Source organism: Urocampus carinirostris, chromosome 6 (genome assembly GCF_059441175.1).
Source record: "Urocampus carinirostris isolate Australia breed hairy pipefish chromosome 6, RoL_Ucar_1.0, whole genome shotgun sequence".
NCBI classification, from domain to species: Eukaryota; Metazoa; Chordata; class Actinopteri; order Syngnathiformes; family Syngnathidae; genus Urocampus; species Urocampus carinirostris.
In genome coordinates this window covers 20,780,479-20,799,721 of record NC_142354.1, presented here as the reverse complement: position 1 = coordinate 20,799,721, position 19,243 = coordinate 20,780,479, and the positions used below count along the sequence as shown (strand labels likewise).

General features: G+C 37.8%; 1 protein-coding gene across 7 annotated transcripts in view; it reads left to right on the top strand.

Annotated features, from left to right (window-relative positions):
• The window catches only part of cacna2d3 (calcium channel, voltage dependent, alpha2/delta subunit 3), a 63,213-nt gene that overhangs the window by 2,067 nt on the left and 41,903 nt on the right, over window positions 1–19,243 (top strand). For 4 of the 7 annotated variants that reach the window (XM_088338212.1, XM_088338211.1, XM_088338210.1 and 1 more), the window contains exons 3-5: window positions 2,678–2,896; window positions 5,863–5,979; window positions 14,821–14,880. In XM_088338212.1, the coding sequence (XP_088194338.1) occupies window positions 2,678–2,896; window positions 5,863–5,979; window positions 14,821–14,880 (396 nt within the window). Of the gene's footprint in view, window positions 1–483; window positions 770–1,351; window positions 1,392–2,677; window positions 2,897–5,102; window positions 5,182–5,862; window positions 5,980–14,820; window positions 14,881–19,243 lie in introns of those variants that run through there. The other 3 variants (XM_088338213.1, XM_088338215.1, XM_088338216.1) reach the window with 3 other exon arrangements.

The following is a 19,243-nucleotide window of genomic DNA, read 5'->3' as shown; positions in this document are numbered from 1 at the left end:
TTTTTTTATAACGTGCTTATTGTCTTTTTAACACAGCCATGCTGTTTTCAACCCCCAATGTTCTCCGATATTTGCAGTAACGTGTGTCTTTGTGTGCGCGATGTGTCTTTGATACGGCCCATTAAGCGGGGCCCCGATTCCACTGTCCTCATCCCTCCTGTGAACTCCCTGGAGTCAGGAGCCTCAACCTCTCGATATAAATGTGACAGGGATGCAGATTGAACAAGTGCAGGGTTGACGCAAATGATGTGTAAGGTGATGATGTATTAAGCAAACGCTTAATGCGTGTGATGCAATGACAACTTTTGACCACTTGTGAGCACTAAATAACTTTTGATGAAAGTCGGCCCATAGTAGTTAAGTGTATTTGTATAGCCCTTAATCAAAAGGAGTCTCAAAGTGCTCTACAGACAATACACAGACATGATCAAAATAAAATATTGGTAATAACAGAGTTTTTAAAAAAATCCTCGCTCTCTCAATACCACGAAACATTATCTAATAAGTTGAAACGTTACTACCTTCATATTAACTACACAAGTAAATAATCATTCATGTTTAGTACATATGTTATTAATATTTTGGTTATTTTAAAACAGTTTTAGGGTACGGTAATACGATGATACATAATTCTACTACAGGAATTGCAACCTGAATACCAAAAAAATACTGGTTCTTTGGACCCTTAACCACTAGGCCCTAGTGACTAGGGTCTTGGAGCATCATTTAGTGTGGTGGGTCTTGGGCAAAGTACAGTAGCAAAATCTGGGTGAGTGTTGGCGGAAATACTGACTATATTCTAAAACAATAGTCATTATGAGTTTCATCGGGTGACATGTTTGTGAATGTAAACCACGCCGCATATAAATGTTGAATTGTGTTGACATGTTTTCATATTTTTCTCTCTGATTTTGAGCCTTATTATAAGTCAAGTCATGTTTATTTGCGTAGCCCTTAAAAACAAAAAGACTCAAGTGCTTATGTTTCATCTCAGACATTTTTTATGCAGTAGATGAGTGAAAAAAAAATACTGAAAAGTGAACACTAGTTTCCGTTTTTGTCTGGTCAGAAGATGACTCATGCGTTGATGCACTACAATTTAATTCCATAGTTCTCTTTAAAGCTACTATCACGCACCTTAACGTGTGTAATGCAGCACATGTACGCGATGAAATTTGTTGACATTTTTTTTAAAGTGATATTTCTTTCAGTGCTCTTTAGCCTAATTTTGAGCTTGCCTTTCCTCTCGAACGAATATGTCAGAAAATCAATGTCGAACACGAGTTTCACGCATTCATATCCTACAAGTCCCAAAATTCCTTGTGAAGCTAGTGACCCCGCCCCCTTCTCCAAAGGTTTCTCCCTCGATGTAATTTTAACCGTGATTTGAGGTAATTTTTGCCACACACAATGCAGTTTTATATCTTAAAAACACACTTTTCTCACCTCATAAAATTATTTATTTTAAAAGTTTCCTACAATTGTATTGTATTAGCAACTGTTAATGTGTGAGCAAGCATGTTGCTAAATGTAGGCTAAATGTTGCTTGATGACGAGCCAACTAACTTCATATTTCAAGAGAAAACGAAATATATTGTATTACATATCTGTACACAGTATTGTGTGTGTTAGTTCGGTATGGGCGGTGGAAATGGGATATTTTAAACATTTTCTGCTGTAAATTCACCTACGACTACTCATTGTTTTATCTCTATTTTTATTATTGGTTTCGTTCGTTTTTGCTACTACTCGTCTCAAATTAGTTGATGATATTATTTTACAAAAGATGAGAAATATTATTAGGTAATTTCAATATATTCTTTTATTTTGCCAACCATTGTGACATAATCAACACAAGACATAAATATTCCAAATAAAGTTATATGTACGTCCATAATGCCCTCATTAATATAATTAGTTGACTTTAGTTGAAGCAGGAACTTGTTCAGTCAGTGTGATTATCACAAAGATCAGTAACTTATTTCTCCCCCTCTGACACTTATTGGATGGTTTCGTCATTCATATATAGAAACCTATACATATTTGGGTTATTTTAGTTCAAAAGGACAGTTTTTTTCATCTGTGTGATTTTTACAAAGGTCAGTTAATAATTACTCTCCCTTCTGTAATATTCTGGAACTTTTTCTCATTAAAATATGAAAACTTATAAATGTATTGTCATCCAAATTTAGAAACCCATGCATATTTTGGTTGTTTTAATTAAAAAGGACACTGTTTTTTTCATCTGCGTGATTTTCTATAAAGTTAATGTACTAATTACTCTCTATAATATTCTGGAACTTATCCTCATCAAAATATGGAACTATAAATGTTTGGGTGGTTTTAATTAAAGCAGATACTTTTTTTCATCCTTGGGATTTTGACGAATCCTGGAAGAGGGATAACCCTTATGTGCTGTCCCTTCTCATGGATTCTTTTTTTCCTCATGCTGAGGTTTTTGAGTTTTTCCTTGCTCTCATGTAGGTTTTAGATCAGGGGATGGTGTCATTATAGTCTGTAGTTTGCAATAGTCTATGATCTATCTGCACAGCCCTTTGAGACTTCTTGTGATTAAGAGCGAAAGAAATAAACATGACTTGACCTGAATTAATTTTGTATTACCATCAATTTTTGTGGTCCTTTCAGATATCTTTACTCCACTTTCTTCTACTTTTAGGAACTATGGGCCATCACAGCGCCACGTCCAAAGAGCAACTCCAGCTCCGAGACCTCCTCTATCAAAGGCAGAATCAATCCTCGAATAATTGCTGCATGTCAGGGAATGTGGGAGGAAGGCGGAACAACACGCGTGAATCCACGCAGATATGGCGAGAGCATCCAGACAGCATTTAGAAAGCGACTTCAGGCTCAAAACAGGGATATACTTTGCCCTGAGGTGAGGAAACATTCAGCTCACAAATATAAATTTTTATAGGTATTCCTAAAAATAATTTAAAAGGAAAATAAATAGTTTTTTGGGCAATTAGGCACAGAACTTGTAGTATTCCTTCTCATATTTATGCAAATATGTTGCAAAATATTCCATTGTTGGGACGCGTGAAAAATTTAGTTTTAAAGTTGACCCATCTGGCTTGTTTCCTGTAGAGCTGTGACATTATTGATGGAACGTAACACTGTCAAAATGGCGACCTCCGAAACAGAAGATTGTAGTGAAAAGCAAATGCATAACACTCATTTTCGTTTATGTTTTTTGCCATGTGAGTCATGGTTGGTATGATTTTTTTTTTCCTGCTAGCTCCCCATTAACGTTGGGGCTGCTGAGGTCTTTCCTGTGTTGTTTGCTCCTGGCTGGCGCTTGTTGGCTGCCCATTGTGTGTTGTTTGGCCTTGTTTTATTCCCGGGTGGCTTTGCGTTTGTAGAGTAATTTCTTTAAATTATATTGATTTAATTCAGAATCTAATTCGGTGGTTACCGATTTGGCTAGCAGGTAGTGCTCACAGTTTCCCACCTGAATTAATTCGACATAGCCTTGTATTGTGTCAAGTATTTATCATGAAGGAAGCAATACTCTGAAAATTTTTTCATTTTATCTTTTAATTATTGATGTGTTAGTTCATTTATATGGATAATGGTTGATCAGTCTAGAAAGAAAATAGTAGAGACACACACAAATATATAATGCACGAGTTTGATACTAACATATTACATTTATTTACATGACAAGGAAAATTGAATCACACAAAAGAATAGAGTACATTGTTGACAGTTTTTTTTGGGGTCTTAGAAAATGGAAACGGGGAAAGAAATTTGGTCGCAATAATGGTAAGGAAGTATTTTCATAGCATGTCAGAAATTATAATTGCCCCTGCACCAAACACAGTTTGTTGTGAAATCTCTTCTTTACCTTTGAGGACAAAAGGTGTTTCGGCCTGTTCTGGTTTGTGGCCGCATGGAGTCTCTGCCTTCTGAGGAAACAAAGACTAGCCCGTGCTTTGATTCCTAACTATTTCCTGGCACGAAAATGACACACATAGGCAGATCATTAATCTTTTGATTATATATGAACACTTTGGGGTTTCAAATCTTTCTACAGCTGGAGAGTCTGGTCACTTCCTTCGAATGGATTGATTTTTGGGTGTAGTCGGCTGGGGGTATATTTTCTACACGATTATCGCTGTTACCGCTTTTCGTAGTTGTTTCTTGGTTAGCCTGGCTGCTCACCGCATGTTTTTTAAATTGGCCAGCCTGGCGTGAGCATCAATTTTGCTGTGTCCCTTGGTTTATTCTTTCGCGTTTATTGCCATAGCCGTTGCAGCTTTTTATTGTTGGATTCCAGTTAGCTTGGCTGCTCACTGCGTGGTTTTGGGTCAGCCAGCCTTGCGGTTTTCCACCCAGGCTACAGCTGTCATTTGTTGGTCGGTCCCGATTACCTCCCTTTGGCGGATCTCCTTTTTTTTTTATGCCAGTTAGCCCTTTTTTGATCGCTCTGCCTTTGTTGTACCATTACTGCATCCACTTGCGACACAACGCCTAGCCCCTCTCCACAAAAACTACCAAAAATAGTCGTACACTCACCGACTAAATAACACGAAAAACAATATAGTGGCTGGCTTGCCAGGGTGCTGGTGATCCTCTGATGACATCAAATTTTAGGATGACAAAGAAAAGACATACTGTCTTCAAAATGCATTATCTTGGAAAATTATTGGAGTACACCAATTAAATATATAGATTTTATGCAAAAACCATGCACCGTTTCCTCTAATTTTGCATGTTAAAGAGTTTGGGATTACCTTTAAAAATATCTACCCTGCGGAGTTTTGCTGCTTTTATGTTGATGTAAGCATTTTTACCGCGTTCCAGCTCAGAGAGGCATTTCTGGAGCCAGTCAGCACAAAGCAGCAAGCTGTGAGGAAAGTGAAAGGGTCGTTAGGCGCTGGTCATTAGATGCTTCTGCAGCTAAGTTCACTCTTTCAAAAAGATCTCAGAAAAGCGTTTGCCGCCGGGGCCTCGCTTCTGCGCTTGCCATTCTTTTGATCAATAATCATGATCGGCGCAGAATGTTGATGGATGACGCTTAATCTCATCTTGATGACGGGAGGAGGCGCGGTTGTGAGTGCTGGCGGGGTTTGTGGGGTACGCTGGGTGCTGAGGCGAGGAGGACAGGCGTGAAATGAACTGTTCTGCTTCAGTGAGAGCCCGCACTCCTCCTTTCAGTAGGTAATTTGTCGCCTCGTGTACTACTGTGTGTGTTTTTGTGTGCGCTTAATCCGCAGTGTGTTTGAATGAGCTACGAGCAGCTGCGCCCGTGTTTATCTTTTGATAGCATTATCGGAGGTGTGTGTCGAGTGTGTGTATGCTCCCGTCAGGTGAGGGATTATGTAATGTTATATTCCTTTAAACTGTGGAGAGCATCCTGTATCAACGGAGGTCCAGTGCTTCCGGCAGAATCAGCATTATTTGGGCTGTAGTTCATTACCCGGAATCGGCCAGGCTTGACACGTTATTATCGTTCTCCTCTGCCCTGACTCATTTCAATTACACTCTTACCATGCGTGGCTTTTCGGACGTGGCCCCGGCCAATCCTGGCCACCCAACTTGGCTGTCTCCATCCAATGAGACTGAAAGAAGAAGCGTGCAAAGCCAATGACTGCAAACAGATAAAGACCATCAATCATTTTGTGGTCCTATCACCCATTCATCAGAGACCCCCCCCCCTGCATTATGTCGAACACATTGTGGAGGACTTTTATCTTTCCTTGGGATTTTCCCAGGATGCAGAGAAGAAATAACATTGCACAGATATACTGTTTTATCTGTTTGTATTTATTTATAATTTGCTGATTCAGGTGGCCCTAAAAGAGCGTCAACGTTTTCTTCTTCTGCCTTTTTTGTTTCCAGAAGTACAAACCACCAGAAAAAACAGTCCGAGTGGAAGAAATTGATGGTGTGAAGTTGGTGAAGAACCTGGCGCTCAAAATGGCGGAAATGTTCCGTAAAAAGTCCGAAGCCACCAGAGTAAGTCGATTGTTTTTCTCTAGGAAAACACACAATTCTCGAAACGACAAGGCCGTGCCTCACTGCGAAGCTATGTGAGTTACTTTTAACAGATAAGCTCTTCTGTGTAAATAGACCACGCTTTTAGTTCCTCGGGGGAAAAGAATGGCGTCTCCTTAAATATCCTTTCTATCGTTCCCTTGATGAGAGATCATGATCACATCGTAACCTACAGCAACTTCAAATTGACACTCTTGTTGCTTTTATTTTCTTTCTAGTGGTTTTAAACCTGAAAGCCAATTAGAGATCTTCGAAGAAAATGACCCACTTTCGTTTCATTTGTCTGAAAAACATTATTGAATTAAATGTTGCTGGCGTGTGGAAAAAAAACGTCTTAGTTTCAGAAAGAGAAAAAAAAAAACTTGAATGACACAACATAAAATAATTTTTAACATTGAAGCAATGATACATGTATTATTCAGACTTTGAGAAATTCTTTACAATTAGGGAAATTTTTAGATAAACAAAATAATTATTTGGATTATCTATGCTGACATTTTACAATATAGGGCAGGGGTTTGGGACGTATTGCTCGAAAGCCATTTATGTCTCTTTTCATGATTACATATAATCAAATTAGACTAGTTAACATTTCTCTGTGGCAATCCAATGGTTGGACCTTAGTTTTGGGACATGATTCAAGATTTAAAGTGTTTCTTGTCATATGCTCAGTAAAGAAGCACGATTCCCTGCACAATGAAATTCTTACTTTGCTGTCCACATAGTTGCCAGCGTAATAAAACTAAGAAACTAGATACATGTATACATAACGAATATTACGAATATTAAAAAGATGAAAATCTAAGATTAATTCAAGATGAGTTAAGGCCATAAAACAAGAAAAAACGCAACAACACTGAGCCTTATAGGGCACATTCTTAACTAAAGTTTACAGTCAGGGTGTCTCAACAACATACCCCATTTTGGGGTTTTCCAAGGAATACTTTACATGGAAGCTCATTAAAGTATGTATATTTACTGTTGAGATATTCTATGACAAAAATCCACAGAAAACACTCAAATAACACCTAAAATGCCAGCAAATCAGTCAGAGCATTCGATTGGGTAAGCAAGTGTTAGTGTAAGTGCAGTGTTTTTTGACATTTTTTTTTTTAAAACGATCTTTGATTACACCCTTTTCTGAAACCATTATGTAGGACATAAATGACGGTCTTAATGAGCGTGTTACACTCTTAAGTAACTGAGGGAGGGAGCCAAATTTAAATGACATATATATTGATGTGTGACACTATTATTATCATTATTATTATTATTGTTTTATATATATATATATATATATATATATATATATATATATATATATATTATTTTATTTTTTTATTTTTTTTATATTTTTGCCTTTTAGTGTCTTTAGGTGAGAAAGTTTTTTGACCCCTGATATAGGGCAAGGAAACAACATTTATTTTCAGTTAGTTGGTAGACCTTTCAATAAACCTGTTGGATAATGACTTAAGAGGTAAGTCACCCTTCTAAAATGTTTTCAAATATCATTATTATTTCATTTGCTGTTGGCGAAATGTGACATCACGAGCAATTGTGATGTCAGCTTTGGGTGACATTATTTGGTAAGATGGCAAGATGGTTACCGCCTGTGAGTTGTTTGGTTGGTTGTTTGGTTGGTTGTTTGGTTGGTTGTTTGGTTGGTTGTTTGGTTGGTTGGATCCCTTAACAACTAGGGTTGGAGGGGCACCATTTCCTGTGGTTTGTCCTGGGCAAGTACAGCTTGGTTGGGCCCATCCCTCTATATCATTCATATATCTTTTTTATTTCTTTTTTTTTCTTCAGTAAAAAGCCAAAACAATGGGTCGATTAGGCAAGTGCATTTTATTTCAAAATTTGTATACAGTCGCTGCCCTACTTACGAACGAACGATCGTAAGTTAAATTTTGCTTTAATGCTATATGTTGTATGAAATGTATGTTTAAGGCTTGTCTACGTAACCTGTATTGTTTTTTACTAAAAAATAGACATTTCATTAAAAAAAATGCTCTATAAAGATAAATAAAGTTAAGTTGAACTTACTTTAGGAAGATGAGCTTCAAGAGTTAGGCAACTTCCTCCTCCGTGGTATAAAGTGGGCAAAAAAAAGCGATCCAACCATTTTCTCAACCGCATCAATCTTTCTTATTCCACTTTCATTTGAAAAGAAACAGCTCTTCTCTTCTTTACACGTTACACCAACCATATCGAAAGAATGCACGAGATATTAAACAATAAAAACATCAAAATTCTTAGCGTGCTAGAGATACAGTGCGATGTGTTTAACCACAAACCAGGAAGTTTATCCGGATTTCTTTTTCGGAGTGGATGCTGGGTGAGCTCTCACAGCGCCACACGCCGGTAGCGGCGCAAAGAAGCACTACAGTAATGTCCTGTACTTGGAAAAAGGTGCACACAGTACAAAATCTAATTTGCAGCACTTTACGGATATTTTTAACAGCCCGAAAAAAATCTTCGTATCTACCGTTTTTCATAACTCGAATATTTGTAAGTAGGGGAGCTTCTGTACTGTATTAGAATGGCGTGTTTATGTTTGCGCGGCTGTATTAAAGAAAATGTTTTCTTTTAGTATCAAACCAAATAATCTGAGATCTTACACAACATAATTTGTAAAGCTATGTTCTTTGTTTTGTAGCGATTGCGGAGGAAAAAGTCTCACAGTACAATGAAGCGAACGGTCTTGCGTCCATTCTGCAATTGCAAACCCCAACAGAATAAATCAATCCAAATCGTGTACCCTATTAAACTGCCTCAATTCAATTGCTTGTTTCAACATAAAACTACATCTTCACCTTCTTTTCTTATTTGAACAGAAATAATAGTTCTCACTCCACCTTTATAAAAACACAAAGGCCTCTAAAACACATTGTAATCGTCTGCTCTTCTCTGCAGTTGTGTAAATAGAATTGTAGTATGTGAGAATGCAGTGCTATCACTTATCTGACTTGATGATGAGCGATTTAAAAATTATAAATCTAGACTGACGTTATCAGTGGCCTGAGCTGCAGCAGCCTGTCCACCGTCTACCTCAGCCCGAGCACAGACGATTCCCAGAGGCTGCCGGGACATGATAACGTTTATCTCGAGCTCTGCGTGCCACAATTGCTCACGTGAATTGCACTTGGAGCTGGTGGGTGTTTTAGGGGGGGTTCTGCACTGTTACAACATTTCTGAACACATAAAAAAGGATACAGGCATAATTCTGCTAATTAGTCTAAAATAATTTATGGATAGAACATTGTAAAGACCTGTAGAAATGGTTTTCTGGACCATCTTGCAGTAATGATAATTATGCAATTATTGATCAATCAATAACTTCTATTGCTGACTACAACTGCATAACAATTGTGGCAACTGGGTTCAAATCAGACAGCATTGGTAATAACACTAAATTCCCAACCACCAGCCTGTTAGGGACATGAATGTTTGGTCACAATTGCACACATTTTGAATGCAGTAGGAGGGGGGTGGGGGGGGTATAAGTTTATTGTCCATTTTTCATTATCCATTTTCCATTATCAGTCAAATCATGATACACTTCAAAGCCAACAGGCCAAGACACTTGCTCCTTTTTTAGTTTGAACAAATTTATTGACACTAATAACAGCAAACCAACAATGTGAGGTTTTAACAACCCTTCTCGACAATCTTAACAGCAATCAAGCATATTCACAATTTCGTTATGTAACCGGTTTGAACAAATTTATTGACACTAATAACAGAAAACAAACAGTGCGAGGTTTGAACAACCCCTCTTGACAATCTCAACGGCAATCAAGCACATTCACAATATTATATTTCAATATGACGTTTAACAGCAAACACAATGTGAGGTTTGAACAACCATCTTAACAGCCAAGCATATTCACAATTCCGTCATGTTCGGCAACACGACGTTTTAACATTTTCTCTGACATTTTTAACATCTTTGTTAGTGTCTTTTTTTGGTTTGATCAAATTTATTGACACTAATAGCAGCAAACAAACAATGTGAGGTTTGAACAACCCTTCTCGACAATCTTATCAGCAATCAAGCATATTCACAATTTCGTTATATAACATCTTTGTTAGTGTCAATAGATCCGTCCAGGCCAAAGTCGATTGTTTTTTGGTCTGAACAAATTTACCGACACCAACAGCAGCAAAACAAACACGACAATCTCAACAGCAAACAAGCATATTCACAATTTTGTTATATCTGACAATATGACGTGACAATATGACGTTTTAACATTTTTTCCTGACATTTTCAACATCAATTAAACAATTTCAGAGTTATTATCTTTTAACAGTAGTTAACCAACGTGTAAAGGGCAATACTATTGTGCAAGGGCATAGCTCTGTCATCCCACCCTCCCAAGCAGCATCCTTCCAGTCCTCTGTGTGGGTCCTCTCCCTTCTTACTTCTACTTTCCACAACCAGGCCGTTGCTGCCGGGACCCCTACAGTGTACCAGGCCTTTGCTGCCGGGACCCCCACAGTGTAGCTCCGGTTCCCCCCTCCAAACCAAATGACAAAAAGTACTGGATCTTATATATTTGACCACTTAGGACAATGACAGTCTTATGTCATTATCACACTATTTTTAGTCAGGGTATCAGATATTTTAAAGGGATGAGAAAACAGAAAGTCGTTAAAAATTTGTAAAAAAAAATTGGTTTAACTTATTCTCAGCTCAAACTAAGCATTGTAAGTGACAAACGTTTGGAATACATGCATCCACGCGTTTATATCTTCTAGGAAGCACAAATTACTTCCCACAATGCCTTTCTCTTGATTCAGTTAAGACCAACAAAATTACTTCTCACAGTGCCATCCTCTTCATTCAGTTCAGAATCTCATGCACTTTGAAAAAATTACGAGAGTCGCCAATACAATACAGTACTTCAGTGTTCCCTAACCTTTTCTGTACTACGGGCCAGTTTTATGTCCAACAAAATATTTCGCTGCCCGGCCACATAACTACATCAACAATTTGGTACTGTGACTAAAAGTGGTGTGATGATGAGATAAAACCTAAAGCTCTTTCATATTTAGTTTGTATCCCTAATGATCTAGTGCAGGGGCGGCGAACAAGATTGACACAAATGGCCAAAATTTTTAACTGAGAGAGTCAAAGAACCACACCACGCACCGACCCGCATTAGACGAAATCTACGCAGATGATTGGCAGTCAGTTGTGTCCGGAGCAGCAGAAAAACAACAAATCTGCCAAATTAATTTTAAAATATTGTTTATTATTTGTTTTTACCTCTGATGGATTCAAATGTGTTTAAAGAGGGGGAAAAACTAAACATGAAACGAGGCAAAGAGCCACAGTATATAGAAAATATAATGAGGCAAAGAGCCGCATTGTTATTGGCTCGAGAGCCGCGTGTTCGCCACCCTTGGTCTAGTGGCTCTGATCTGGCGCACTCCCAGCTGCTATTTGGGTCACATTCCAATGCTGTGCAGAGATATTTTTTTCTGATTAATCAATGCACAAATAAAGTTTGTTTATATTTTGTGCAACCCTACTCATTACTGTAGTCTTAATTCCATGCACCTTATTATCCAGTGCGTCTTATAGTGCGGAAAATACGGTAATTTGGTTGCCTTTATAACAAAAGCTTGAGGGTTAAAAAAAAAAAATCCCAATGAGCTCAATTGAATGCGTGGTGCAAGCCTCACTTGTGTTAATGTAGCACTTTATTTTGACACCTTTGATGGATGTTAATTACCTGCTCGGTGTGTTTTCCCGAAAACACAAAGCCAAGCACATTTGTGGAGGGGAGTTATTATAGAGGTGACTGCTGCTCGCTGGCTGCACTACGTGAAATCCTGCACCCAACTTCCCTCCATCAATCACGGCACAGAGCTTCTCCAACGCTGTGGGCCACCTTTTGCACTAAGGGATAAACTGTTTTGGAAATGGCTGTCCATATATTACCGGACACCGGTGTGGGAAAGTGAAGTGAGAACACCGACCCTGCGAGAACCCTCCGGCCCCCCAGAAGAAACCAATTGCACCACAATTGTTTTTCTTCTCCTGTAATATTTATGGGTACCTTAGGTAGAGGCGTTTTCTACTGTCACTAATGAGTGATAGCTATGTTTTTAAAATGTGATTCTTGTGTTCAAATTTATTTTGAAATATTATGTTTTAGGCGGACAATTGGTCTAAAAAAATCCACCAGATTTATTTCATGTCAAAGAACTGGCTAAACATTCAGAATGGCCTCGCAGTGCCTTGGGGCATATGTAACTATCAACCATTTATTTTTAAACAATTTTGTCTTCTGACCAATGTTCCCTCTCATTTTCTACGGGTCTGAGCGTTCACACAAAGTCGGTGAGCAATGCTTGAAACAACAGTGAGCAACAGCAATCCCAAGTGTGACAACTAAGTCAATATCAAACATGTCCAAAACTTGACATCAAGTTACATTTTGCTGAGTTTCCAGCAATGCAAAAAAATGTTTCAATTTTGAATGAATTGACTAATGTATTAATTTATTAATGTATTAAGGTTGTACGGCCTACAAACGTCTTTCACAAGATTTCCATTTCTTTTTTTTCCTGGTATCTTTTGACGCATAATACTAACATTTTTGGGGGCTTGTTTAGTCGGTTGCACGATACAGAACTGTATTTAATCACATTTTTTAGTGGAAGTACAATGTTGGCAACAAGATTGACTTGGTATAATTGGAAATTATTTGAATGCAACACAAACTTTTTCTTCTTTTTCCCTGTTTTTTTCTTTTTTTTTAATTCCTTTAAAATAATCTCATTGGGTTTATTTTTCCTAGCTGTTACTTTTTTCTTTTTGTTCTCTATTTACTTTTTTTTCCTTTGTTTCTTTCTTTTCTTTTTTCTGTCTTTTTTCAGAATTTTTCCTTCTTTTTTCCTTTTGTTTCTTTTTTTCTCATCTTTTCACTACTTTATCATTTTGGTATTTTTTTCTTTTTTGTTCTATCTCCCCCCCTTACTTTAAGTCATTTTGTGCACAATTTTACATAATATTTGGTCGTGTAGGGATTAAAGAAGCAAAAACAACCTGAAGAGCCGTTTGGGACCCAAAAGAGTTGGTTCTTTTTATTTAGCCGGTTCTCGAAAAACTCTACTGACTTTACTCAACTTAGTTCTACTTCGACCTTGACTTCCCAGTACCGCATTTAGAACACAACGTCAGGGGAACCCTTGTATTTTTACCTTCATGCACTGTGACTTAGACTTAATTCGCTTCTTAATTAGCAATTTCGAGTCCTGATTTTTGTGAGCTGGCTAGATTTTCTTGTGTGCGGAAAAGCTCTGGGTAGTGCGCAACTGCACACACACGCAGCTTAGAGGGAAAATTGCGCTGGCTAGATTTTCTTGTGCGCTGAGAATGTGCGGGCAGTGCGCGATTGCGCACGCGCGCAGCTTAGAGGGAACACTGCTTCTGACATAACTTTCATTCATCAGCAAGTGCTGACCCAAGTGATTGATTGAAATGGGTTTGTGTTGCTGCTAAACTATATTCCATGAATAGATCGTGAATAACAATTCCATTGGTCGATGATTGAGATGTCGGGGTTCGAATGTGTGACCTTCATTATGATACTGATATTGCAGAACACAGTATTGTCCGATATGATGCTTGTAGATGGGCACCAATATCAAATATTTTTAATTAAATTAGTCAAATTCCTATATATTTTTGTGGGATATATATTTGACTGATATAAAAAGGGGATTTAGACAACCCTTGTGGGAATGCATGACTGACTACCGGTATCAGGTGTATGGTTCATGTCAGTACTAGTCAATACTTGCGATTTTCTACGAATTTCAATGATAAGTTTGAAGTAACATCCAGAGGAAAATGCAATTAATTGTGTGCATTATTTTTGTGGGGGGCAGTCGGCGGCTTCATTGAGATGTACAATATTTTGTTAAAATGTATTCAAATGTTATGCACGAACCTTTCATCAGATTTAAATATCATGGAGCTGTCCTAGCAGAAGAGGTTTCAAAACCAGAGATTTTGGCCAGGATAGCTCAAACCACAGAAGCACTTGCCAGACTTAAACCTATCTGGAAGGAGAATAAAATAGCAGTAAAATCAATGTGCACTGTTGTCAACTGTGCGCATTCATAGACTTCAGCAGATGGTCAAGTCATAAGATCATCAGGACTGGTCAAGATAATTCTCCAGAGCACAGTCTAGGGGGACTGGAGGAGAGAGACCAAAAAAGGACTCGGTCGACAACATTAAGAAATGGACTGGTGCCCACTTTACCACGACCCGAAAACAGGCCAGGAACTTTCAAAGTAGAAAAAGCTGTCCAGAGTTGCTTCCTCATTGGTGCTCCCACGACTCATGTGGTTAAGGGTTCCGTGAACCTTTATGCAAGAACTAGTGGTATTAAGCCTTGATTTTGGGAGAACTCACAAGTTGAGCCCTTTTCCCTTATCAATCTGGGTCCCTGTAGTTGTTAGGGGCTTGCCGTTTTGTTAAATAGTTTATTTGTGTTGTGGATGGTTCCTGCTGTACCTCACTGGAAAAAAAAATCTTGGACTTCCTCCATCCATCCATTTTCAGAGCGCTTGTCTTTACTAGGGTCAGGGTCTGTGACTTCATACATGATTTAATTTATATTTAAGTTTTATTTCCATTATAGTCAACTACGAATTTCCCATAGGCAGAATGGTAGTGCACACCAGAGCTATGTAAAACTAGATTCAATTAAGTGAATGAAGATGAATTAACTTCGTTTATTTACTAGCATTAACACAAGGTGATACATTTGTGTGCAGAGACTGGTGGAGGCAGCAGAAGAGGCACATCATCAACACAAAGACAATCCAGACCTGCAGGTGAGACTTTTCCTTGCATAATATGTAAACGATGGAATCTTTACATTTAGCCTTTGGTGACTGAGAAAAATTGCGTGACCATGGGGTGGATAAAAGAAGCTGACAAGGAAATAGGCACTCTAAGTCTTCAATTGAGTTTGTGCTGTCCTTGCATGTCAACATGGATACATGATGCAGCCTTGTTGAAGGCTAAAGCTCCCATGTCAAAACTCCTCATACCGGGACAAGGAACCGAACATTTTTTGCCTATAAAAGATCGAAAACTGATGCGGAATGCAGCTTGCTATTATGACAGTGAATGGATTCAGACATTTTTTTCTATTTCAGTCTATATGTTTCGTATAGCTGATTTTGTCCAGGACATTATAGTGGCTCCCGTTGCGGAATTTCAAGCTGCATTGAGTTTCCTTAGGCTCTGCAGAGGTAATGCAGTATTTTACTCATTTATTGGCCCCTCTTTCCCTCTCTCTCTCTCTCTCTCTCTCTCTCTCTCTCTCTCTCTCTCTCTCTCTCTCTCTCTCTCTCTCTCTCTCTCTCTCTCTCTCTCTCTCTCTCTCTCTCCTCTCACACTCTCCCCATCTCTTTCTTTCTATCCAGAGGACAAAGATAAATGAAACTCTTTTACACAGAGGGTTGTTTCGTGTACACAACTCCAGATTGGAAATTCACTCAAGCAACACAACACTGGAATAACCGCGGTGCATTTAAGTTAATACAACCGTTTACCACATTTGAATATGTTTTGCTTTCCTTGCTCGTTCTCTCTCAGCCAGAACAATACAAGCAAATCTTGGGGTCACGCATCCCTTATTGAAATTAAATATAGCCATGGCATGAGTGTCTATTATGCAGCCAGTGTCGCGAGGACAATTTTTTATTTGACAATGAATTATCCAACTAATTATTTTAAACACATCTTTTGCAACATTTGAGTGACCATTCCGACGAGGTGATTCTGTGGTAAATCAAAGGGAATAAACTTTATTAATTATTAAGTATTAATTATTAAGTATTAATTTTTATTACACAAAATCTTAACAAATGTGACTGCCTGAAAGTAGGGCTGCAAAAAAAAAGATTATTTTGATATTCAATGAATCTGTTGAATGTATTTTTTCAAACTTTGTATCGTAAAAGATATATTTTATTCGGATTAACATTATAAAATTTATCAGAGAAATTGATTATTATTTCATTAAAGGAGCTCCACATAATTTGGAACTTTTTATTTACAGTCGCTGTCTCCTGGCTTGTGTCATTATTGCAACTTCTGTCAATTTCCTTATGTCGAGCGTGTGAGTACGTGCATTTCTTGAATGCGCTTGATAAACTCTCTTTTTTCTTCTTCTTGGAGGTTTGGGTTGTCGCTTGAACTGTACCTGAATCAGGCCTTTTCTTACTTTCACAATTTTCATGGTACAGTAACGAATAGGGGCAGCACGGTGGGGCAGTGGTTAGTGCATGTGCGGCACAGTTCATGTCTTGGGAACCTCCTGCGTGGGTTCAAATCCAGCTCCAGACTTCCGGTGCAGAGTTTGCATGTTCTCCCCGTGCTTGTGTGGGTTTCCTCCGGGCACTCCGGTTTCCTCCCACATTTCAAAAACATGCATTTCAGGTGAATTGGCCGGTCCAAATTGTCCCTAGGTGTGAATGAGCGAGCGAGTTGTCCGTCCCTGTGTGCCCTGCAATTGGCTGGCAACCAGTTCAGGGTGTCCCCTGCCCACTGCCCGATTGCTGGGATGGGCTCCAGCACCCCCACGACCCTACTGAGGATAAGCGGTGTAGCTAATAAGATGAGATGAGATGAGTAACGAATAGAACAAAAGAAACCCAGCAATGAGCATGAAGTCACTCTTAACAAATGTAACCATATCAGACTAGTGCAAACTGTTTTATTTTGACTCAACACCAATGTATAAAGTATTTTATACTGAAAGACAATAAAAATTGTCATTATTTACTGTCAAGAAACTGAAATTTGGAGAATTTCAAATCCAAAAGACATCTACCGAATAAATCAATTGTAAAATAGTTGATTAAGGTGTTGTGCCACACCATTAGACTGAGCATGACAAGTAATTTTAAAGTTTTGGTTTCATCTTTCAGTAATACAATGTAGTAAATCTTTACACTAGATGCAATCCCAACACAAAACCTAAAAAAATACTTCCCTTTTTATTGCTTGGAGAAATCAAAAACATTCTAATACAAGCAACTTTACGAGGTGAAATGCATGTGAACAATAGTCTTCTTCATTTTGTAGGACATAAAAAATAATAACAACGCAATATCATCGTGCAGTAATGATGTAATGTCATGACATTGCTCCTTGTGGCATCATTTGGACACCCTCGCCCTCTCTGACACCGCACATTTGTCACGGCCCATTTCCCCGACCGCGCCGAGATACGGCGGCCTTTTATCTCAGCTACTGCGAGTCGGGACTGCGGGAGATTTTCACATTGACCCCCAGAGGATTCACCAGTTCAAGGAAGCGCTCATCAAGGCTCATGTCGTTTGCAGTGCTGCATCCGCTAGCTTTCTAAACTCATTTTTGTTTTCGACAGGTTCACGTGATGATACATAATCATGTATGTAAAACATGGGTCACGTAGATGATAGTTGCAGTAAACATGATTATATAAGGATTCCCCCAAAATAGCTTATATGTGATTGGACAATATTATATTGTAGGAATAATTAAATGATTAAAAGTGTTGCATTAAAGGAGCTGTACAGAATTTGCAACTTTATTACTTAACACCGCCATCTCCTGGCTTGTGTCATCATTGCAGCCTCTGTCAGCCTGTTCATGATGTGTGTGCAAGTATGTGCTTTTTTTGGAAAGGTTAAAAAAAAAACTCTTCTTTTTTCAACTTTTGAGGGGTTGGACCGGATTTTGGACTGTACGTGAATAAGGCCTCTTCTCACATTAACCATTTTATTATGTCACAAATAAAAACAAAAAAACTGTGGGGACGAGCATGACGTCGCTCCCCAGCACTCCTACCGTCCCCCGTTCCTCCTACCCTATGTGTTCTGCCCAAAATAGCTTTGCCAAAAGTAGCAGATAGGCATGGTGTAAGATAAACATAAGGGCTATTTGAACTCAGTTGGGCATTGTTAACACGTACTACTTCATGGAGAAAATGTTTGACTTTTTAAGTACACTTCAAACGACGCACCCCACATTAATTGTAACCCTAAAAAGGATGATAAAAGAAAGTACTAATAAATAATTCAAAAGATTCCATGATTCCAAGATAACATAGAATCTACATGGACACTAAGGGAAAAAAAACATGGTTCATCAAGATGAAGTTACCATTTCAGTAAATGACATAATTGTAATTGTTTTGAAAAGTAAAAGCAAATGTTTTATGATATAAGTTGTACACAGGGAGAACTGGATATTTTTTTGTATATCATAAATGTGTAATAATTATAATAATTAATTTTAGTTACTAATGTGATGATTTTTAACAATAAATCGACAAAAATAATTTATTGCAAATTAACGTTAATCAAAATGCAGTCACCCTTTCAGTTTATTATATGTCAAAAAATATTTTATTTTTTAAGTGCTGTACTTGAATATTATTATGTCAGGATATGGGGCTGAAATGCCATACATTAAAAAAGATAATTATTAAACAACAAATTAATTATAAACAAACAACTCTTGTATAACCTGGTAATTAGGTGTTTGCCGATTGACTATAAGATCCAGATTTATAAAAACAAAAATTATTTTTTAAACACTTAGAAGATGTTAAAGGAGTCCTTTTGAGATGAAAATGCACCTTTTTTGTACAAAAAAAACACACAAAAAAACATGTTTTCTTATTAGAGAACAATATTATACTTATATATGATAAATCCAGTCCAAGGAAACATGTTTTACTTAGACAAAGTTTTGCACATGGGAAAATTCTGCAACTGTGTGCCAAGCTACAAAACACATTTTCCACCCAGAATCATTGTGAGTCTTAACAAGAACACCCAACTACCATGTTAATGTGAAGAAGTGAACAACAAAAAACATTCGAAAAAAACTTCAACGCTGGGTCTTACAGAATTAATCTTGACAGTTCTAGTAATGATTCATATATGCAGAATGTTTGAGAAATTAAAAGGATTAATATCTTAACAGTCACAACCACTTCTTTTTCATTTCCCTAAATATCTTTGTATAGTAGTTTTATTATATGGTAATTATTTGGATTTTTTTTTAAAACGACTGCTTCTATATGTTTATTGAGATCCTTTTTATTGGCGGTTGTAGGTGTATTGTTCATTTATGTAACATACTGTAATACATTACTTTATAATTTAATATGAAATCACTATCCTGTATATGTGT